This window comes from Cicer arietinum, chromosome 4, assembly GCF_000331145.2.
Source record: "Cicer arietinum cultivar CDC Frontier isolate Library 1 chromosome 4, Cicar.CDCFrontier_v2.0, whole genome shotgun sequence".
Taxonomy (NCBI): Eukaryota; Viridiplantae; Streptophyta; class Magnoliopsida; order Fabales; family Fabaceae; genus Cicer; species Cicer arietinum.
The window spans coordinates 31074560-31099961 of NC_021163.2; the positions used below are offsets into that span (position 1 = coordinate 31074560).

Here is a 25402-nt window from a genome sequence, read left to right on the forward strand (position 1 = left end):
TGACATTATTTGGGAATCTTACCTGAAAATGAATTTATTTGCATACTAGAAGACACATGTTTATTACAATCATATGCTAAAGGTTGGAGGATTATTTCCAAGTAGCTATAGTTTATGTCTTTTTTCTTCCCTCAATTTCTTCAACCTTGCAGAGGTTTTCGCTAGGGATGGGGTGTCGTTTTCAACTACTTGTGAAAATCTTCTCCCTGGACCTTGGATAATTGATGACCTTGATACTTTAAAATTAAAATGGAGCAACAACTCCTGGAAGAAGGTAAGTCTCATATGGTGGAAGAAATATACAATTTTTTTGATTCAATTTATGATTCTGAAATATTTTGTCCAAGGGTAGTTTGATAATCAATTTTCTTTATTATTGCAGGTTATCATATTTGTTGATAACTATGGTGGAGATATTATTTTGGGTATTTTGGCGGTCTGGAAATTGGAATCTCATTGCCATAACAAAGTTATTTGATAAAATCCTTATAGCACTCAGCTTCACAAAAACTATTATTCTCATTTCAAACTAAATACTAGGATCTGATTGTTTAGCCGATGCCTTGCAATCAGTTGATTTTGATGTTTTCTCACGAACCAGTGGCAAATTTGCCACAGTATCCTGTAACTATGCACCCTTAAATGAAAATTTGTAAAATGACAGAAGTAGAGCAAACTAAAAATATAGCTTTGTATACATGTTTAACAAATATAGTTTGTTGGTAATACATTCTTTCTTTCCACCAATAAATTTTTGTATCACTTTCTTTTTTTATATTTTTTTTTATTTTTTTATTAATTTTTTACAAATAAATTTACAACAATTCACATTTCCGCCTATAACTTACAATCGAACTTATTCATCTCATCACTTATTCATCTCTTCTTTACTTGATTAACTATATATTATATTATTTTTTACAAACATTATTGACTCGTATTAATATTATCAACACTAAATAAATTAAAATTGTTATTAATAATTAAATAAAAATTTAACTATATTGTCTTATCGTGTTTAATATTTTACATTTTATAATTAAGTAAATAAGATGCATTTTATGTTTGTCGAATTTTGTTATAAATTTTCAATTTTTTTTTAAAAAAAGGTACATTGCAATTTTAATTTACAAAAAAATTAAACTATTATTAATATTAATAGATTATTTATAATTATTATTCTTTAACTATTTACTTTAATTTATGTCACTTTTAACAAAATAATATCAGATATATTATAATTTTAATTTACAAAAAAATTAAACTATTATTAATATTAATAGATTATTTATAATTATTATTCTTTAACTATTTACTTTAATTTATGTCACTTTTAACAAAATAATATCAGATATATTATAATTTTAATTTACAAAAAAATTAAACTATTATTAATATTAATAGATTATTTATAATTATTATTCTTTAACTATTTACTTTAATTTATGTCACTTTTAACAAAATAATATCAGATATATTATAATTTTAATTTACAAAAAAATTAAACTATTATTAATATTAATAGATTATTTATAATTATTATTCTTTAACTATTTACTTTAATTTATGTCACTTTTAACAAAATAATATCAGATATATTATAATTTTAATTTACAAAAAAATTAAACTATTATTAATATTAATAGATTATTTATAATTATTATTCTTTAACTATTTACTTTAATTTATGTCACTTTTAACAAAATAATATCAGATATATTATAATTTTAATTTACAAAAAAATTAAACTATTATTAATATTAATAGATTATTTATAATTATTATTCTTTAACTATTTACTTTAATTTATGTCACTTTTAACAAAATAATATCAGATATATTATAATTTTAATTTACAAAAAAATTAAACTATTATTAATATTAATAGATTATTTATAATTATTATTCTTTAACTATTTACTTTAATTTATGTCACTTTTAACAAAATAATATCAGATATATTATAATTTTAATTTACAAAAAAATTAAACTATTATTAATATTAATAGATTATTTATAATTATTATTCTTTAACTATTTACTTTAATTTATGTCACTTTTAACAAAATAATATCAGATATATTATAATTTTAATTTACAAAAAAATTAAACTATTATTAATATTAATAGATTATTTATAATTATTATTCTTTAACTATTTACTTTAATTTATGTCACTTTTAACAAAATAATATCAGATATATTATAATTTTAATTTACAAAAAAATTAAACTATTATTAATATTAATAGATTATTTATAATTATTATTCTTTAACTATTTACTTTAATTTATGTCACTTTTAACAAAATAATATCAGATATATTATAATTTTAATTTACAAAAAAATTAAACTATTATTAATATTAATAGATTATTTATAATTATTATTCTTTAACTATTTACTTTAATTTATGTCACTTTTAACAAAATAATATCAGATATATTATAATTTTAATTTACAAAAAAATTAAACTATTATTAATATTAATAGATTATTTATAATTATTATTCTTTAACTATTTACTTTAATTTATGTCACTTTTAACAAAATAATATCAGATATATTATAATTTTAATTTACAAAAAAATTAAACTATTATTAATATTAATAGATTATTTATAATTATTATTCTTTAACTATTTACTTTAATTTATGTCACTTTTAACAAAATAATATCAGATATATTATAATTTTAATTTACAAAAAAATTAAACTATTATTAATATTAATAGATTATTTATAATTATTATTCTTTAACTATTTACTTTAATTTATGTCACTTTTAACAAAATAATATCAGATATATTATAATTTTAATTTACAAAAAAATTAAACTATTATTAATATTAATAGATTATTTATAATTATTATTCTTTAACTATTTACTTTAATTTATGTCACTTTTAACAAAATAATATCAGATATATTATAATTTTAATTTACAAAAAAATTAAACTATTATTAATATTAATAGATTATTTATAATTATTATTCTTTAACTATTTACTTTAATTTATGTCACTTTTAACAAAATAATATCAGATATATTATAATTTTAATTTACAAAAAAATTAAACTATTATTAATATTAATAGATTATTTATAATTATTATTCTTTAACTATTTACTTTAATTTATGTCACTTTTAACAAAATAATATCAGATATATTATAATTTTAATTTACAAAAAAATTAAACTATTATTAATATTAATAGATTATTTATAATTATTATTCTTTAACTATTTACTTTAATTTATGTCACTTTTAACAAAATAATATCAGATATATTATAATTTTAATTTACAAAAAAATTAAACTATTATTAATATTAATAGATTATTTATAATTATTATTCTTTAACTATTTACTTTAATTTATGTCACTTTTAACAAAATAATATCAGATATATTATAATTTTAATTTACAAAAAAATTAAACTATTATTAATATTAATAGATTATTTATAATTATTATTCTTTAACTATTTACTTTAATTTATGTCACTTTTAACAAAATAATATCAGATATATTATAATTTTAATTTACAAAAAAATTAAACTATTATTAATATTAATAGATTATTTATAATTATTATTCTTTAACTATTTACTTTAATTTATGTCACTTTTAACAAAATAATATCAGATATATTATAATTTTAATTTACAAAAAAATTAAACTATTATTAATATTAATAGATTATTTATAATTATTATTCTTTAACTATTTACTTTAATTTATGTCACTTTTAACAAAATAATATCAGATATATTATAATTTTAATTTACAAAAAAATTAAACTATTATTAATATTAATAGATTATTTATAATTATTATTCTTTAACTATTTACTTTAATTTATGTCACTTTTAACAAAATAATATCAGATATATTATAATTTTAATTTACAAAAAAATTAAACTATTATTAATATTAATAGATTATTTATAATTATTATTCTTTAACTATTTACTTTAATTTATGTCACTTTTAACAAAATAATATCAGATATATTATAATTTTAATTTACAAAAAAATTAAACTATTATTAATATTAATAGATTATTTATAATTATTATTCTTTAACTATTTACTTTAATTTATGTCACTTTTAACAAAATAATATCAGATATATTATAATTTTAATTTACAAAAAAATTAAACTATTATTAATATTAATAGATTATTTATAATTATTATTCTTTAACTATTTACTTTAATTTATGTCACTTTTAACAAAGTAAATCAATCTAGTTTCTGTAACAAAAAAATTTCAGATTTAAATTTTTAGTTTCAAAATTTACAATTATATTTTCAAAACTGAAATCCAAAATTTATAACAATTCTGTTACAAAATATTAATTGTCAAATAATTATATTTATACATCAAATACAAATAATTCAAAACGAATAACTTTAATTTCATGTCATTAAAACAACAAATTAAATTTAATACATTTTAGAAGAAAAAAAAACTGAACAAAATTCAAATTCAAATCTTTTTATACTATATATATTCATCAATATCAAAAATGCATTTTATGTTTGTCGATTTTTTTAATAAATTTTCAATTTTATAAAAAAAAAGGTATATTGCAATTTTAATTTACAAAAAATTATACTATTATTAATATTAATAGAGTATTTTTAATTATTAATCTTTAACTATTTATTTAATTGATGTCACTTTTAAAGGTATACAATCACAATTATTGATCATTTACATTTTTATTTGCGTCTCTATATATATATATATATATATATATATATATATATATATATATTTATATCATTATTTTTTTCACATTTTTTGCTATTGAAAAAAAATGTATTTAATTTTTTAAATGATCACCTCTAACATTATTTTACTTTAACTCACAGAAAACACCTTTGCATGCAACAATCAAAAAAGAACTTCTCGCGACTTTCAAAAACATGATACAAGAAGGTGATATATACAACATCAAGAATCTGAAAATTTCACCGGCAAATGATTCTTACAGACCTGTTGTAGGAACAAAGAAGTCATGGTTTTTGACCACAACTGTCGTAAATAAAATTCAGGACCCACAATTACCATTCCAAAACATTACTTCGATTTTATTTCCTCCAAATCACTACCCCAAAGATTGGGAGATAAAGTCAATCTAACGGGTAATAATTCTTTCAATACAAATTTAAATTTTAAAAATATCAAATATATATTATTTTGTACTAACGATTTTTTTTTATTGCAGACATCATTGGAACACTACATGCTGTTGGACATGAAGAACAAGTTTATGTTGTTGACAAGCCGACAAATACTCAGACTAGAAATCAAAATGCATGGGTAATAAATTTTAATATAAAATACAAAACAATTTAAATTCAAAAGAACTTTGTAACATTTAACATATTATTTATTTTTGGCTTTAATTATTAGAGGTGAAACTATCAAAGTCACTTTATGGAGGAACATAGTTGCTGATTTTCAACTCTTATTTGTCCATCACAAGCTACATGATGGTCCTAAGGTTGTTGCAATAACATCAACAATGGTTAAAAAATTTAGAGGTCTCAACATTAATATTAATTTCATTTTTTACACAACATTCTAATAAATTTTCTATTTTTTATACCGTAACTGTTAGTGCACATTCACTTTTTTTCTTTATTGTAATTACAGATGACTACTCAATCAACTCAACTTCAACAACAAGGGTTTATATTAACCTAGACATACCTGAATTCAATATGTTTTCACAAAGGTCTACCATTTACATCTTTTTGTCTTCTTTCTTTTCACTTATTCTCTATTTTCAATATCATTGTATAACACCACATTAACATCAATAAAAAAATTATATTCTGTTTACAGTGATTCCGCTCAAAGTCAAGAAGATGAAGTTAGAGAAATACCACCTCAAGATTTTTTCCACAATACTCCGGAGAAAAGAATGGTGAGGAATCGAACAACATTAAAACATATAATGGCCATGAAATGGGAATCCAATGTTCAGGTGCACTTACTTACTTAACACCACATATATAAATCCAATCACATTATTTTCATCAATTAAACTTTTTAGCCCAAATTGAGAGATTATATACATAAAAATTTGTATTTCTATTACATTTTTATAAAATTTATATAATATCATCAGTTTACATAAAAATTTACATTTATATTGGATTTTCATATAATTTATATAATATCTACAATTTTTATATAATTTTTCAAAAATACAGGAAAGGCTATTCACAATCTGTGCAACTATCAATGACATTGATTACAAATTTGGATGGAATTACATTGGATGTGAAAATTGTCTCACAAAATGAACTCAACAAGGCCAACAATACTATTGTCCCTCGTGTGACATGACATCAAAGTATCCTGCACCAAGGTATCACATAAAAATTTTACTTTCTCTACAATCATTTTGTTTAAATCATAATTATTACATGATTTTTTATAGGTTCAAGATTCAATTGAGAGTGTCAGATGAAACATCAACAACAACATTTACTATGTTTGATAAAGAAGCTCAAAAACTCCTCAACACTACAGCAACTCAACTTTTAGAGAAATTGGACAACATAGAAAGATCATCTACTCTACAAAATTTGTGTAACCGCAAGCTCATTTTTGAAATACGATTGTCTGATAAGAAACGTTTACACAATTTCAAACAATAAATATTTTTTTTTTATGGGTAATTATTGTCAACCATGAAATAATAAACACATTTTGATGGACAATTAATACCATTGTTTTCTCTTCCAATAACTAGGAACCAAAGTCACCTCAACCGTCAACGTCCAACTCAAAGGACAAAGAGGATATCAAACAAAAAGGTAAAATACATGAAGAAGTGCACTATAGAGATGAGGATAATGATAAAGACAACAATGACAACCAGTTATCCAAAGGAAAAATCAAGGTAGAACAAAACAATAAAAATATTCAAATATCATCTTCAGATGAAGATACAATCAAGACAAAAATTACAAAAAAAAAGAAGATTATGGTCGAGAATATTACATCATCCGACGAAGAGCCCATCCTTCTACGTACCTTAAGGGGAACAAAAAAGAAGAAACCAAAAGAAAAACAATCTGGAAGTGTAAGGAAATTGATAAAACAAAAAAAAAACCAAAATAAGTGGAAAAAATTAAAATCGATGAATGTATTTCCAAATATTTCACTTTAATAATTTTTAAATTCAACAATAAAGTAGTACTTTTTGTAACTCAATTTCAATTATCAAATACATTACTTCTGTTCTACAAATGACATTGCTACAATCTATTATATATCTAATATAATATATTAAAAAAAATAACTCCCACACCATATGTTGAAATGTCATGGATGGGAGATATGATTTCTTAATCTTTTTGCCTACTTTTTATTTTCCACAAATTATATACACAATCTACTATCTTTTACTATTTCTCCTAATTAGATATTATTTTATAACGTCTACTCAATATTTTCTAAATTAATCTCATTAATATTTCATAATATCACTTTATTATTTCATAACATCTACTCACCATTTTCTAAATTAATCCTACATTATATAATTGTATACATATTTTGAATTAACGACGTTCATCTTTGACAATTGACACATGAAATATCATATTAATTTTTTAAAAAAAATTTAAAATTAAACCCGCGCAATGCGTGGGTCATATTCTAGTTATAAGTTAAAACATCATTGGGGTTGAAGAGAAACCTTCCGCTATAAACATTGTGGGTTTCCATATATAGCCTGATTTAATTGTCAACCCTAATTAAATTAATCGATTGTATTGGTAGAATGTAATCTCCAAGCCAATTTTATTAATATCATAAACTCCAGATCATTGGTACACATTCTACCCACCTTCTATGAAAAGTTGAAGAAATTGTCCAATCATGTGCTAGAGATAGATAGAAACACACCATATTAATTATTTATCGTCTAGATTTTGCAAAAGTTTTGTATTGTTAACGGTATTTTTTATTCTACGATAGAGTGTCAAAAATGATTTCAAACACAAAATTAATTTTGACATATTACAGCGATGTCGATTAGAATTAATTTTGTTTTTAAAATTGATTATAACTTGAAGTTAGAATTTGTAATTTTTTACTCAAAACGTGATTTCTACCCTTTTCTCCAACCAGAAGTCACAATTCTAACATATTGTTTGTTTTGGGCCTCGTGCATAAGCAATCATGATGTTCTTATTAAAAGGAAACTCAATGGATTGGAGTGAATTTTTGGCATAAATAATAGCTCTTAGTCGAGGTTAAAGGGCTAAATGGTGTGTAGTTTAGGACATTATATGGCACAACATTGTTTTGACCCCAAGTCACATTTTCGAGGTGTTGTATGCTTTGAGTCTTATGTGTAAACTCTCATGATTTTATCCTTAGTACAATGCGCCTCAGAGGATTGAGGAATGTGTTGTTTGTAAACTACCAAACTACGTGGAACTTTTAGGTGTACCAAATCAATATCCACCAACACAAGGTTAAAAGGTGTGTTGCTTAGGCCCCTTATCTAGCGCATCAATGTTGCGATCTCAAGTCACATTTTAGAGATATTTGAAGTAGTAATGTCGATTTACAAGGAATGGGAGTTTGAATTGTAAATGTATCTATTTAAAAATTCATGACAAATACTACAACTTTAACTTAAGAATGATCTTAGTTAAGAAAACAAAAAACACAGAACGTTCTTGGTTTTTACCAGAAAACGGAGAACGTTCTTGGTTAGCTTAGAAATAGAAATTCAGTTTATGTTTTATCTCAGTTAATCAATCAAGCTTAATAAATAAAGAGATAAGAGAAAGAATACCACAGAAAGATGTATCTTGGTTCACCCAACTTGGGCTACGTCCAGTCCTCACAACTGTGAGATTTTCCACTAAGTATTTCAAAACAAAGAACCTTCTTGGTTTTACAGCACCTAGCTTAGATCAATCTTTATCTGTTACAAGCTCTATTTCTTTCCACCCAAAAAGCAAATTAATCACATATCGATCTTGATAGGATTTTTTACAATATATTCAAACTATACTTAAACTCTTATAGTTTGAGTTTTACAATAATGATGAGATTGTTTGATAGAATCTGAGATGTCTCAACTCTTGTTTGAGATTCGATTATTTACAAAGAATTCAGTAAGAAATAACACAGTATGATATAAATGTTCAGTGACTTATTCTTCTTTGTGAAAATGAGAATTTCAAGTATGTGAATTTGAATGATTTATGAGACTTGATAGCACTTGAACTTCTGCATTTTTCATGAACATTGTCCTTTCTTTTATAGGCATTTGGAGTATTTAATAATGGTCAAAAGAGTTGTTGGTAGTGCTCTATCAGTTTTGACCAAAACCAATATATATGATTGAAAATATTCCAGCCTTTGAATATTTTAAATCATATTTGACTGATGATGTTACAATCGTCCTTGATCAGTTTGCCTTTGTGTTTAATGGTCCTTGAAGCTTCATATGTAATTATTGATGTTATAGCTTCGATCTGGAGTCTTGATTCTGTCCAAAACAGTTTGGTGAATGATTGTAAACCTCTACAGAAGTAAGGAGATCAATGCTGAAATTCTGTAGAAACGGAGATTGATTATCAATCTGGTTTTTTCAGTTTGAACTTTCTGGAGATTGATGATCAATCTGGAGAATCAGTTTTGATCATTCTGGATGTCTTGTACAGATCAAGATTGATTAAACTTTCTTGACAGTTTGGCTGAAGAAGATTCAGACTGTTTCAACTAGCTTGATTCGAGACTTTTTATCTTAATGATTCGAAAGCTTTCTTTGACTGAAATGGATCCTACTTGTTCCTTGCCATGTACTAATGAACTTAGTATAAAATTCAAAGGCAAAAGCTTCGTTAAAATAGTGAAGATTGATTGGTCAAGAGACTGTGACGATCAGTCTTGATCCTGGAGATCATTCTCCATTTTGTCTAGAATATTTTTGTTTCTTTATATGTTCAGTTTTTAACTGTTTTCTTTGTTTTGCTTGATTCCTATCTTTGAATTAATTCACTCAAAAGCACAAGTTAAATTAACATAATATTTTTAAATCATAATTAACATTCTTAATCTTTGTTTATTTTCATCAAAACTTTAATTTGAGAGTTTGTCTTAACAATATTGTCTACTTTGGATTTTGTCCTTCATAAAATCCATCTTGGTAGATTGATCAGGAGGATGGATGTTGTTTATAAACTACTCATAAATAGGTTTTCAAGCAACGTGAGATTTTTGTGTATCAAAACACTCGATATAGTTAAATTGTACTTACAGAACTATACCATAAATCATTCTATATTCAACTTAATTTTATAAAATAATTTATTCAAAATAATTTTGTTACTGCATGACCAAAAATACACAATATTGTATTGAATTGGAGTACTCTTATTCAAATTTATACTTTTTAGTTTCTAAAGATATTCTGTTAATTTTTAAAGTATAAAAAAATACATTTAAAAGTGGTTCCTCTTTCGATGATGAATTAGTAGGTATCAAATCTGTGACCCGTATACTTTGAGACTCAAACAACTTTCTACTTGATTCATTTTCCTTTTTTAGTTTGTATATTTGCTCTTCAAAAAAGCTTATTCTCTTATAACAACTTACTACTTGATTCACTATATTGTTCTCTCTAAATTTTTAATTTCTCTGAAGCCACAAATTTGACAGAAAGGAAATATGGTTAATTAATTAAAATGACTTAGCATCATTATGTTTCTTTTCTTTTCACTTTTGCAATATTTATAAAATGAACCAAAGGTACCTTAATTGATAAATAAAGAGAGTACAAAATGTTAGATAGACAATCACCATCAAGATGAGCTATGAGACAAAGGAGAAGGACTGCTAAGTGTGTTAACCATTAAATATAATACAGAGACAGCTTGATGAATCAAACAATAAGAACTGGTACAATGAAGTCAAACAATTATCAGCAAGGTCCATTGCAAGTTTGGCTGTCCAAAGCTACAAAATCATTGCACTAAGAGATACATGTCTACGTGGCTTGTTTTCTTTCTAAATAACTAATATTTGAGAGGTAATATGACATTATGACATTTCAAACTATACTAATACACCTGCAAACAAAGTTACTTTCCAGCCATAAAAAATATGCACATAGTAGTTGTACAGTATGGTGTCAAAATTTGTTGATGGGCAGAGAGATCTAGCGCTGAGGAACATACTAGCTACATCATGTTTCCAGCTTCTGTATTAATTCATGGCACCCAGTTCCCATCTTCACTGGCAAACCAAGACAAATTCTAGCAGAAGGAGAATCCAAATTGTCCACCTGCCCGTGACAAGCTGCTTCAACAATGAAATTTGATGCTGTCTCGAAGCATATTTTGAGGAACGGGGATGTAGAATCTGCTATGCTCCCCTTTCTGCTCATAGGGCGATAGCAACCGGAGTGTGTCATAAAGTCAGCAATAAGCATCAAGTGTCGGATATTTACCGATATTCCATAAGACTTGAAAACGTTTTGTACTTCCCTGATGATGGTTTCTTTGGCTGCTTCCACCCCGTAAGTGCTTAGAATAGCATGCACGTTGTTTGAATAAACATACCTAACATTAAGATCATCTTGCATCTCCCAAAATGATTTAAAATGTATGCCAGATGTTTGAAGTGCTGGTATTTTCTCTTTCACTGATGAGGGAATTTCTTCTCTTTTACTATCATCTTCACCATAGTAGATTACACCACTTTCTTTACATGTAATAGCTTTACATTGACCAACTTTTCCAAAGTTCTGGATACAAACCTTCTCAGCTGTTTTCTGAGCAATCTGCAAAAAGATAATTTGAAATAAGTGAGTTCTATATGTAAAGCAAGGACCAAAATAGAAAATTGAACTACATAGTCGTAGCAAATAGAAATCCATGCTCAACCTACATTTTTGGAGTCGGGTTATTTAAAAAGAAGTTCACTACTAAACAGAAAATGATTTGCAGTAGAAAGTAACTGAGCCAACAATATGTGAGGTTCATCCGTAAATTTAAAGTGGATCTCAAAATGCCTCTTCTCAAATTTTACATAGACTCTCCTGTCAAATTTTTTGCTCACAGGTTGAGATTTCGAATTTTCTTCAGGTCCTTGAGAGTAATTGACACCAAGTGTCACCTTTTTATCATTCTCATTAACTTCAATATCACTGCCATCCTCATCACCTTTTCCATCCTCATCATCTTTGCCATCCCCATCATCTTTTACATGCTCATTATCTTTGGCATCCTCAACACCTTCCAAGTCCTCTGACAGCTCACCATCTTCAAGTGTTTCCTCTTCAGGACCATCATCGTAATCAACGTCATCCACAACTTGTCGCTTACTCTTTTGAGCATCTAAACCGAGATCTTCAGCCCCCTCTGTGTCGTCAGCATCACCGTCATCATCATCATCATCATCATCATTAGTTTTACCATTGCTAGGATCATCTTCTGCACCGTTTGAAGAATTTGGTTGTGCATCTGTCTTAAAGTTTGTTATGCCACTAATTTTAGCCAGCAGTGCAATGTTGTTTTCTATTGCATCCTCCAACCCTCTCACAAAGGAAACTCTAAGAGTTTCTTCCCAGTCTTTAAGCGTAACATCGGTGTATTTTGGATAGTGTTTAGGTTTATGCAGCTTCATCATAAGCTTATATATACTGCAAATGCGACCATCTTGAACAGTTACTGGTACAACAGAAACTTTCATACTCTCAATTATGTCAGCTACAGTAATCTTTTTCATTTTGTCAGCAAGGCGAATAGCATCTTCCCTGTAAACAGAAAACTCGTCAAAATTTCTGCTGCTATGTAGAAATAACAAGTTTACAGAAAAAGTAATGCACAAACACCAAAAAAAAAGACATTGGAGACCAAGAACAATGTCAGCATCTCACATAGATTTATTTGGTCTCAGGGGGCATGTCATAAAGGGAGTCTTGATGTGAGCAGAGGCTGCCGTCAGGATCTCTTGCAAACGTGGAATTCCAAGAGTCACATTCATTTCACCTCGACCAGCAAGGTGGAAAGTATTCAAACTGAGTACAAAATGAAAAGAGGAAGCCAAAACAGTTACTCAGCCACACAAAAATCACTTTTAAATTTAACAAAATAATGAAGGAAAACAAACAGATATGCAATCCTAACCCTACTAGCTTCTATAAAAGGCACAAATTTCATATATATACAAATCTTCTTTTGCAATTATTGAGAATTTAATGGCCATCAAACACAATTTTACCCATTTCGAACTATTAAAATTTATTGTTTAGCTTGTTTCATTTAGTTCTTTCCAAATTGTCACAACAAAAGAATAGCAGGCTCAACAAGAAGAGGCAATATCATCTCCAGAGGTTGTTATAGTTGTACATGATCATAAGAAAGTTGATATAAAATAGCACCAATTGTTCAATGACACCGAGTGATTGGAGTCGGAGCAGAGGGCATGGTAATGCTCCAATTTAATAAACAAGTATTCCCTTAGTCAGGTTCTTGGGACAAAACCTATTTGAACTAGGTCTCTACCGAACATGGTAATGCACATAGTAGTACTGAGTGAAGAAACATAAGCATGTTTAGTTGTCACTAAGTTAGATCAACAAATATAATTTACTCAAATGTCAAAGGCACAGCTATTTAAGGTTTTAGTGACCTTGTGAAAATACTAAATCTCAAGTGGTTTAAGTGTACCGTCAACTACTATTTATTAGTTAAATGACCTCTATTTCCCATAAATGATTTGCTAAAGCTTTTCGTGAAGCATATATGTTCCTAGACAATTAAACCTCAAGATGAAATATCAACTTAAAATATTGTGCTTATCTGTAGCAGCTATATTGTTTCCAGTGATCATAAAAGACTGGGATCACAATTTAATTATTCATGTTTTTTCATGAAACAGATTGATCAAAAAGACATCTTATGGTTACATGCTATGTACAGAGAAAACAAGGACAAAATCTATGACGATTTAAATAACTTACGTCATCTGAGTTGCAGGTTCACCAACAGACTGAGAAGCTAACACACCAACTGGCTCACCTGGTTGAGCAAGACTTGAGACATACTTGTGTTCCATCAACTGCAGGAAATTCGTGTGTGTCATTGAACCAGAATTTCTTTGTTTTGAAGAGGAATCCCGAATGAATTTTTCTGCTTTTCCTTTAAGAGCATCAGGCAATTTGTTAATATATGGACTGGATTCATCTAGCTCACGGCAACAGTTGCTGTAAACCAACTCTTTGTTCTGAAAATAAATAATACAAAAATACATAAACTATGAATACAATATCTAAATGTAATATATTTATGGCTTTATTAAAAATATTAAACAAGTTCTTACAGTTGACAATGCTTCAAATTTATTGATAAAGCTAGTTTGATGAACATCCACACCATCTTCTCCATAGTGAAACTGAATAATTGAACCATCAGCATCACGGACAGTATGATCATAACAAACTTTAAGGCACTCGAGGTTTTTCATTAAACATCTTTGCAGGTAACCACTTCTAGATGTTTTGACTGCAGTGTCAACTAACCTGTGAAGAAAATATGTCATTTAACTTGTGATTTGGGGAAGAAGACGTGATGTGGAGTAAGCTTTCAACAGCTATATACCACATCACCAAGATTTAACACCATTTACCACTAACTTAAAGGAAGGGGCCAAGTTGCCTTAACATATGTAAGTTAAGGGACCAAAGTGACCAGTTGTAAAGTAAACTGAACTTTTAAAATAAGTTAAGGGACCAAAAGGGCATTTAAGCCCCACTATTTAGTATTAGGTGCCATTATGCCTTTTAGATTTTAAATAGATACAATACACAAACAATTAATAGCATATTGATTCGTAATCCTGAAGCTTTTATCTTACCCTTCTCGACCAGCCATACAATGAAAGTAATATTCCTGTGGACGAAGAGCTGTAAGAAACCGATCAATAATGAATCCTCCTGCTCTGGGAGAACAATCCCATGATGTAAAGCATGGTAAGGTCTTTCCAGAAACCATACGTGGGACTCGTTTTCCTTCCAACTCTTGCTGGCCAAGATGAGAAGATATCTGCTGGAAATTGACCTGTTCAAAAGCATATGAAATCATCTTCATTTCACTAAATATCATCAACTTAAATGACTAATATCGATTGGAAAAGATGAAAATGGACTTAGGATAGTGATTCAAAAACAACATGGAAAACAGTATGTATTATACCATAAAACTATAAACCAATTGTCAGACTAGTTATTAATGTATTATGTCTGGTTAATAAAAGAATCTATCAAAACATATTGAAAAAAAACTTATTTTACCAAACTTTTTAATACCACAAGAAACTATACGAATAGTCCAACATCCTTGAATTTTTACTCTATAGTATCCACTAAAAAAAACCATTAGCTCAATTAAAAAGAAATTGATTTCCACTTGAAAGAAGTCAAAATGCCCAAACTAAGCTAACAAAACCTTCTTAAAGACATGGAGCAATGAACCAACCATATCTGTAGTTGCCCCCTTATACGCCATTTTTACGAAAAAGATTGATAGCTCATAATTGAGAAAAAAATTGATGTTTCATAATTTTAGATAACATCTGAATACTCTTCAATAGGATTTTCCATCTCATAAAGCACCAAATAATAGATTTTACCTAGGTCCTCAGACAAAATGTTACTTCAAACAAGTGTTGTGTGAAAGAGACTTGAGCACTCAAATATTTAAAGGAGACTCTTTTGTTTCTAACAGAGCACACACAGTGTGTAGTATAGTACATTGTATCCTTATACACAAACAGTTAAATAGAGTGATGAAGATGCAACAGTACACTTACCATACTGCCCTTAGCTCCAGATGTAGTCATAAGAGAAATCCAATTTTTTCCTGAGGGTTTTAATATTCCTTCAGATAGTAGCTCCTTCAATACCCCAGAGCTTGTTCTGGAGTTAAGATTACTTATCATCTTCCTATCTAAGTATGTTATGGCTGCTTCTCCGTTACTGCGTATTTTTTTCTCAACATTCAACTGCATCGTGATTGGATCTGAAATACCAAATATGCCAACACATCATAATTTTACACAAAAAACTAAACAATAATAAGAAAATGGCAAGTACGAATTGGATGCTTGTCTCGCAGTAAGATAATACTTGAATACAAAATTTCATTTGGTTAGGGAAATGCTTTTATCCAAAATATGATTCATAAAGCATGTCACTATGTGTACGTGCAGATGTTCTTTTACATTACAGTAGGATGAAACACATACACCAATCTGTCATAACATGTTGGACTGTGTTCCTACTAGTTTCCATTCCCAGGACAAACACTAATCTAATATTAACTAAGCCCATCAGAGATCACTAAAATAGGATGAGAATAAATTGAATAATGAAACCATGTCACGGCAGTAGATGTTTTCTTCCATCCACATTTTGGAAGACATGTTTGATTCTAAGTGGTAACAAACCCCCTATACTTATACGAGAACCCAAAATTTTGTGCCTTACCAAACCATGGTACAAAAAGTTGTCCATAGACAAGCTATTAAAAAGACAAAAATATCTTTACCTAATTATTATATATTCTCTTTCCTCTCTCCCTCCACTCTCTCCGCCCCTCAATCTCTCTCCCTTACAGAGGTAACCATACATAAGTCCACATTTCAAGCAAAAATGCCCCCAGCTATTCATGAAGATACACCAAATTTAGTAAATATTTAGCGCATGAGAACTATATAATAAGCATATATGCATTAACTAGTTTTCTGAAGCTTAACTAAGAAGCTGATTGATATCATTTTAAACCCGCGTATCCAACCGCCCTTTATTCTTATTTAGAAGCGACGTCCATCAAAACCTTGTGGCCATAAAAGTCGCTATAGGAACCACCTTAACATAATCCTAAACACACGAATTATCTACTCTTTTCAATGTTGCATCATGGTCATAGAAATATACTTTTGCTGTATCTTCTGTAACAGACAACCCTTTTTAAACACAAACACCTGCATCAATCTATGCTCGCAATAACAAAGGTCTAATTCAGTTTGTTTCAAAGAGAAATATTCTGTGGGGCTCTAGAAACAATTGGCAAGAAGAAGTAAATGCAAGAAAGTCTAGAACAATATCGGAAGCCAGTTGTGCAGAAAGAATTTCACTATAATAAAGGGTAAGTAAATTTACATAGTAATCCAGAAATTAACCAAATTAGTGACATAAATGGTATCACATCTGGAAATGGAACATTATTTTAAAATCCTGTAATTAGAAATAATTAATAGTACTTCACATTACCTATATTATCACCCTCCATGACTCCAATGAATTCACGATGAACAATGTCACCAATTTCCTCACAGCTTTCAAGTTGATTTGTTCTTTCACTATCCTTTCCTTCTGTTAACAGAAGATCATCAACCCCACATGTGAACCCATGCATCTGAATGACAAAATATATCAGAATCTTGCAGGATAATTAAATCCTAAAAAATATGTCATATTTGCCAAACTAGAGAAATAGTGACTAACCTGTAAAAAGTTTGTGAATAACCTACTTAATGCCGAAAGTAGAAAGCCAGCAGTATTTGAGCCGTAAAACTCTTGCACTGTATGCACAATTCCATAATCTCCAAATTGAGCCTTATCAACTACACCACGCACCAAATCATTTTTGTAAATCAACAATTTATCCTCATCGGGCTCATCCTTTTTTATTGATGTATCTTTAGTACGTTTTTTTCCCTCCCTCATTCGAGTCTTAAAAAAACTAGATGGGATTTTTGCATTCTTCTCAACAGTAAATGGTGGGGAACCTTTAGTGATATAGTATAGCAATGCACTGATAACCTAGACAGAAATAGAACAAAAAATTACTTTATACAACGATAATGGCATGTAAAACAAAGAACAGAATATACACAAGTAGGAAAATTAGAGACAAGTGCAAAAAATGTATAGTAACCTGTTTCCCTGTCCACAATGGCTCTGGCTTGAATATTGCCGGAGGAAACAGAAACATTTCACTATCAGAGTTTGACATGAAAATTTTCTGTCCTGGTTTGCCAGGGAAAGGGCCCATCCCAGTCATTGATACACCAGAACTGTAGAGAAGTTGATTGAACTCTTCACAGCTCAAAAAGGTATCTTTTTTTGTGAGAAGAGCAGCACTTACAATATGATCCTGGAAAATACATTTGAAATTGGAAAAATAAACTTCAGAAACTCACCCCAAAACAAATCATCTATTTAATAAGAAAACTCAGTTTTTATCAGCCAAGTGTCACACTCTTATTGTTTGCAAGCATTAAGCGTCACACTGTTGCGTTTGTTTTCTCTCCGTTTATTTATTTTTGTCCTGACCACGTGCAGCACAGGCAACCTCTGCTATATAGAAATAAAGCTCATTAACTATTTATTCAAATAGGAGAGGCCTGCTTCTGAACTAGTGGTCATGGCTCTACTTGGGATTTGGGAAAACAACCTCAGTTCCCTTGTGTTAACCTGTATGCATCTGATTCTCTCTTGACCCCCATTATATCGAAATCCCAATGCAGTAACCAGTCCTTTTTTAATTATGTATGTTAATACCTGAATCAAGGCTCTGATTGGATCACCACTTGTAGGCTTCACATATTGGTTGTTGGCATTTACAATATTGTAAGCTTCAGCACGTGAAATTTCATCTTGAGGAAAATGAACATTAATCTCATCACCATCAAAGTCAGCATTGTATGTACTGAGATGACAACAAAAGAAAGAGGTAATTGACTTTAGCAACCAAGATAGGCAAAGATGTTATTCATATTAATACACAAAAATAAGTTCTCAAGATATAGTCAAATGTATTAATACATAGATAGTTACATATTTATACTGCAATTGGACAAAGCTCAGAGAAATGATTAATATGTTACCTGCAGTTCGCATAATGCATGCGTACTGTTTTCTCTCCCTTTAGAACACGAACTACATGTGCCATTATACTAGGTTTATGAAGTGTGGGCTGCAATAGAATGCAATGTCCAATTCAAAAAACAATAAGGTACTAAAAATGGCCATGTTCATATCACACATACTCAGCAATAGATGTGAACAGTCAATCAACATAGTTGCATCATTCTATTGTCATATACAGAGTTATTGTCATTTTTTGTTCTTTTAAAAAGGGAAAAAAAACCAAAGGAATAGAAGACAATGCAATATTGATTATTATATTATTAAAAGTTTAAAACACATCAAATGAGATCATGCATTACCTGTCGGTTGACAAGCACTACATCACCATCTTTCAAGTGACGATACACAACTTTTCCTTCAAATTCATTGTCATGTATCTTCCCATTATGCATGATAACCCCTCTTGAGGATTGTAATCTCCTTGATGTCAGAGAACGTGACCTCCTATCTAGTGGAAGCTTGAGTGTTGATGTTTTATCAGCATAGAGGGTAGCACCAGGATGGGTTTCAGGACCATTTAGGATAGCATTCCTTAATTCAACTACATTCCAAGGAGTCACTCTCTGCAATATATTAACAAAAAAGCCAATGGCAAGAATCAAAATATCATTCAAAGCATTCTCATGATGTTTTATACCAAACCTAATAATATTCCACTCCATGCAAAGTCCAAGACACAATTATTATATTACAAAATGCCAGCATCATTGGTTTGTCGACATGTTAAATTTAATAATTACATATTGTTTCACTTCATTATAGAGTAATATCCCAATCTACGGTTCTAATGCTCAGGAACAATAAAGTGATCAAAATTTGGCTGCAGCATGCAAATTCTTAACCAGATGAATAAGAATGCTTTAATTTCAGTTTCAATTCCTTATCTTCTTTAACTTATACATACAGGCTGTACCATGGGAAAAGATGGTTCATCTATCTAGGACCATAAGACTTATTGAAGAAGATAATGAAGTAATCAAAAGCACAATACCAAAATATTTGCTACTATTAACAGCATAACAGACACAAATAATAGATATGCATATTGACTATATGTAGTTACATCTCTCACCTCAGGATATGTTAACCTCAGAGCAAAATATGGGGGAATCCCAATTTCATTGACTGCCAAATAAGGATCTGGTGAAATGACAGAGCGGCATGCATAATTAACTCTCTTTCCCATCATTTTCTGGCGAAAGATGCCTTCCTTCTTTTCCAGCAACTGACATATTCCAGTAACCAAGTCTTTTTGGCCTATGCCAAGCAAAAAATATTTCTATGTAGGTAAGAACTATAAGCAAAAAATCTGAAATAGCTACAAAATAACATGCTTATCTAGTGATCGACAAACTCATCATATGGAATTGAAATTTTGTTTTAAAAAATGTTATTAACTATTGGTTTCTTGATCTTCGACAATTACTTTGCATTTTACTTCATGTAATTATTTGTTCCTCCTTCATTACAATAATTGTTCTTTTATCAAAACACAAACAAAGAGATCCCTTTGCAAGCATTGGTATTACATATAAAATCATGTATACGTCCATTTGGTGCATTTGTTTTTTTGCTAATTGAATTTGGACAACTTTTTACCACTGACCAATTACAAGCAAACATAAATACACCCAACTCCATATGTTCCTATCCCAAATAATGAAAACAAAGTGAACCAAATGAAACTCTCACCAGAAGCAGTTTTATTGTCAAATAGGAGGTTTACAGATCGCTGAAGATCCATCCACCGCCTTAGAACCACTGATGCATCTGACTTGTTTAAATGGGCCTGTCCCAAGGATATGTTGGACTCTAAAACCCTAGTCAACAAAACAGTTTGAGCATGCTCCGACACCTACAAAAGACATTGAACAAGTAAATTAAGCACATGTAGGATGATAATGACAAATTCTATGGTGTACAAACCCATCATATGGTCAGTACACCAAACTGATTATTGTAATATAGAAAATAAGTATAGAGGGAATACAAAAGAATGAAACTCATTAATGAAGCTCTGAATTGTTCTAAATATGTAATTTGTACTCCCTATTCCTTTTTACTCATCACTTTTGTAGACAAAGTTTATTCCTATTTACTTGTCTTTTTCAAAATTCAATGCAACATTAACTATTACTTAGTCAATAACAACCTTAACTATTTAATGCAGATAGAGAAACAGTAGAATGCGATAGTATATAGTTAAAAAGACAAACAAACAATTTCATCAAAAGAAACAAAATTTATTAGTTTTCTTTGTATGTGTAAATAACCTTAAAACAAAAACTAAAAAGGAACAGAGGAAGTAATTCGTAATACAAGTAATGAGATTATACAAAAAAACTAACACCAACTACTGCATATATACTAAAACAATGGTATAGAAGACAACAATACTCTTTACATGGTATACTACTATTCTAAAAGTTATTATTGCTTGATAACAATAGCTTCCATATATATTAATATTTTATATTTTTCAACAATAAATTATAGTATCAAACGATAAGAAATGATGCAATGAATAAAAACACCAATAGCGGCGCGGAGCGCCCAACCCCAAAAATGGGATAACGAGATTGCGGATAGCGGGATGAGCGCTATTGTGAAGACCAAAAGCAATATATAGACTAAACATAAAATACAAACAGTAGACAAACATACTAAAAATAGCAAAAATAAAGGGGTAATCATAGTGCTTCATATTTCATAACCAAAATGGCCAAAAATAGAAGTATATGGACGAAGAAGAAAATAGAAGTATATTAACAAAGAAGAAAACAGAGGAACGATCACAGCAGTTATGTTTTGGATTTAAAATAATAATGTGAAGGAGGAGAAAGGTCAATAAATAATAAAATAATAGGGTTTTGAGTGCAAAAAGACTCAAATACCCTTAATGAAAATTAAAAAAATTCAACAAACCCTAAAAAAACAAACTAGCGGGTCATGGACCCCGGGTAAGGCGCAACACGTTGGCACGTTTGAGCGCTTTTCGCGGCCGCAATTGCCGCAGCGGGTGACGGCGGTTTCACAGTGAGGGGCACTGCGGAGATGGCCTCCACAACGCAATTCCGCAATTGACAACATAGGTAACAGTTCCAACAGAATAAAACATATTTTCAATAGTTGAAGAAATTAAAAAGGGAAAGGAAATAAAATTAAAATAATAAATATGAAAATACACATTAAACTTCATCTATACAAAAAAAGAGATATCTGCCTCATAGTATTACATGGCTTCCCAACACTTGTAGAAATTTATAAATTCAAGTCAACAGTGTCATATTTTTTTTGGTCATACTTACTTTATCATCTCCTTTAGTTGGGGGACGGAATTTGATTGGTGGAACGTAAATGTTCTCTAGAAAGAACATTGAGTGACCGGCTTTCTTTCCAATACCTAGACCTTGAATGTCACTGATATACAAGCACAGTCGAGCATCATTTTCCCACAAAAGCTCTAGAATTCTCTGAACCTATAATTTGGAAAGAATTAAATGAAATGCTCCATTAACTTTAACTTAGAAAACAAAAGGGTTATAAACCCAGTCATTAAGCCAGCATTTTAAAGAAACTAACCTGGGACGGTAGCAAAGACCCAGCGAGTGTATGAGACGATATTTGTTTTTCTTTATTATGCCTTTTTGCATTACTATTTGCAATATCACCAGAGGTAATATCCTCTACATCTGTAGTATCCCCATTTCCTAAAGATATATCATCATGGATTATTTCGCTTGCCAAGGATACATCATTGCCTGAAATAACATTTGCTCTGGCTTGAGCAGCTGAGAGAGCTTTCTAGAGAAGTGGAATGAAAAGAAAAGAAAACAAGGAATTAGACATTGCAGCAATGAATACCAACAAGCTTGAAACTATAGCATGACATTGTATCTTGTGGTCATGTACACTTCTTACGCAAATGCAAAATCCACAATAGATTTAAGGACTTCGCAGTATTCCAGTTTCAAATTCCTCATATTCAAAACCCATATTTAACAAATAGTCACAGTGACACAGATGACTAACTTAACTTTTTCTTCACACTTGAAAATTGGAACTATCAAAAACATGTACAAAAGAAATAGCATCAATAGTGCATATTAAATACAATAGTAAGCAACAAAACATAATCAATGTCACACATACGCATAGAGGGAGAGACAGCAGATTAAAAGATGCTTATTCCTAGGTTTGGTATAGCACACACATCAAAGTATCAAACAGTGTCAGAATTTAATTAAAATTGAGAGGATCATAGTGTGTCTGTTCTGTTCACAACATATTCAAATACTGCAGCAATCACAAAAGAATCAAAGTATGGAGAGAATAAAATATTTTACCACGTGAAACCATCCAAAGGTTGGTATAGTGATTTTAGGATTGATATATCCACAATTTTGACACTTCCTGTATTCCTTTTTTAGAAACTTCCTTAAAACAGACATTGCCTCACTAAATTGAAGGGACGTCCAATTTTCTCCCAGTTGCTCAGCACTACTACATTGGCTGTCATCACCATCACATAAATCTGCGGATTCATCTAGGTTAATTTCATCCAAATTTTTTGCCTTGGCAATATTCCCTTTCATAATAAGCTCTAACTGGTTTGCACGCAACTCCACCTTGAATCATCATGAGATCATATGAACAACGGTCAAGAAATGCACATATATCTTACGGAAATAACATAAACAGAGAAAGAATAAATAAAATTACCAAATCAGCATATATTTACCTCCTTTCTGCTAGCCTGAAAATGATGGCACGAGAAACACGTTCTTCGTAGAACATTGCTAAGCATAGAAAACATCAAAGGGTTGTAGGCAGGAGAAACAAGCTCAATATGACCAAAATGCCCTGGGCAATGATAAGAGTTTTGACCACAAGATTGACAACTGCATCAAGCAAAAGATTTGTGTCAGATTCCTATCCCATAATAAAACTGCATAACATAAATACAACTTGCAAAGCATATATAGCATATATAGAAAACAATAACAAATTCATAAGGCACCCGTCCTCCTTAAAAACGGCCTAAGAAGATAACCACATACGCACACGTTACTAAAACATAAAACTAAATTGAAAAGTAGTAGAAGAGAAACATACGGAGATTTCTCATGAAAAGGACCTAAGGCAGGATCATACAATCCACCAGCAACAGGTGAATGGAGCGTATCAAGAAGAATGGGATTGGTTATCTTGACGCGACTACTCTTAAGTATTTCTTCGTCCGTTAGAAAACTGAATGCCACAGCCTTCACGCTATTCGTTGCGCCCTGCAATTCAATGATGATAATAAGCAATCAAAAACGACGACGTAGTAGTAGAGGATGACGAAGTAAGGTTTGAATTGATGCATGGTAAATATAAATACCTCAGTAGCGAGAGCCATGTTGGTGTTATGGCTAAGCGGGAACGAGGCTGGGGGACAGAAAGAGTGAAGTTCAACGGTTGGGGCGGGAGAGAGACGCAAGACAAAGAGTGAAGTTCTTTGGAGTTTCTGACTTATGAGTTTTTAATATATAAATAGAGGTGGACAATGGGCCGGGTATGACGGATTTGGGCCCAATGTAGAAGCCCGGTTCCGCCCTTTTTGTCCAACGGGTTACACGGTTTGCGTTGCGTGGATAGCAGATATCTTTTGTTTATCAAATTTCATACTAGATTTACTTCGGTGTGTTTGCGCTTTTCACCATTGCAAGACCTTTGTCCACTCCTAATTACAGACTTACAGTGATATAAAGAATTAAGTTTTTTTATTTATTAAAAAAATATTAAATTTTATATAAAACTATTTTATTTTTGTTATATATAAACATAGATATTTATTTTCAAATTATTAAAATTTTGGTAGATAAATAAGAAAGAACACGTAGCTATAAAAATATTACTTTATATATATATATATATACTGGGCATATTTTTCAAAAAATATAAAACTAGATATATTACACTAGTTTCAGTAAAAAAGAGGTATGATACTGATTAACGGTGCATTGCGCAAGTTTGGTTAGAGTACATACTTGAAATGTTTTATAAATGAGAAATAATAGTTTTAGAAGTATTATTACATATGGTATAGTTCAATAATTTAACATGTCTTAAAATATGGTGATATTTAATCTAAATTAAAAATTATTAAACATTGTTTAAAAGTTATACTTTTCAATAAGTTTAAAAAATACATCATATTTTACCCTAATAGCGTATATAAGAATTGTTAACGAATTTCACATATCATCTTAACATTTTATATTTTTTCTGTTGATTTAAAACTTTAATAGTCATAACTCTTTTGTATTATAATTGTTTTTTACTCAAATAACATAGTTTTCATTAGTAGTCATGCAACATGCAACCAATAAAAAAAATAAAATAATAATATTTAGATTAAAATGT

The 25402-nt window shown here is 29.4% G+C and overlaps 1 protein-coding gene across 2 annotated transcripts; it reads right to left on the bottom strand.

Moving 5' to 3' along the window:
• Positions 1 to 10888: 10888 nt before the first annotated feature.
• LOC101488843 (DNA-directed RNA polymerase I subunit 1-like) lies at positions 10889 to 24512 on the bottom strand. Of its 2 annotated transcripts, none has more exons than XM_012719541.3 (21): positions 24378 to 24512; positions 24110 to 24279; positions 23736 to 23895; positions 23341 to 23622; positions 22577 to 22798; positions 22303 to 22473; positions 20687 to 20849; positions 20067 to 20251; positions 19294 to 19557; positions 18952 to 19040; positions 18626 to 18773; positions 18000 to 18218; positions 17567 to 17884; positions 17333 to 17477; positions 15871 to 16079; positions 14917 to 15119; positions 14383 to 14581; positions 14024 to 14286; positions 12938 to 13078; positions 12016 to 12814; positions 10889 to 11839 (listed from the first exon to the last, which is right to left on the bottom strand). In XM_012719541.3, the coding sequence occupies exons 1-21, from the start codon at positions 24393 to 24395 to the stop codon at positions 11243 to 11245; spliced, it is 4965 nt and encodes a 1654-aa protein (XP_012574995.1). In that variant the 5' UTR covers positions 24396 to 24512; the 3' UTR covers positions 10889 to 11242. The 2 variants fall into 2 exon arrangements, with proteins under 2 accessions (XP_012574995.1, XP_073223607.1); XM_073367506.1 differs by having other exon boundaries at positions 11700 to 11839; positions 11947 to 12814.
• Between the last annotated feature and the right edge of the window lie 890 nt (positions 24513 to 25402).

What these genes read in the sequence shown, in the direction of transcription:
- LOC101488843 (XM_012719541.3), bottom strand. An exon ending in GGTCTTTGCTACCGTCCCAG is followed by an intron (nt 22,474 to 22,576) that starts GTTAGTTTCTTT and finishes TCCAAATTATAG; the next exon opens with GTTCAGAGAATTCTAGAGCT. An exon ending in TATTCACAAACTTTTTACAG is followed by an intron (nt 17,478 to 17,566) that starts GTTAGTCACTAT and finishes TTTGTCATTCAG; the next exon opens with ATGCATGGGTTCACATGTGG.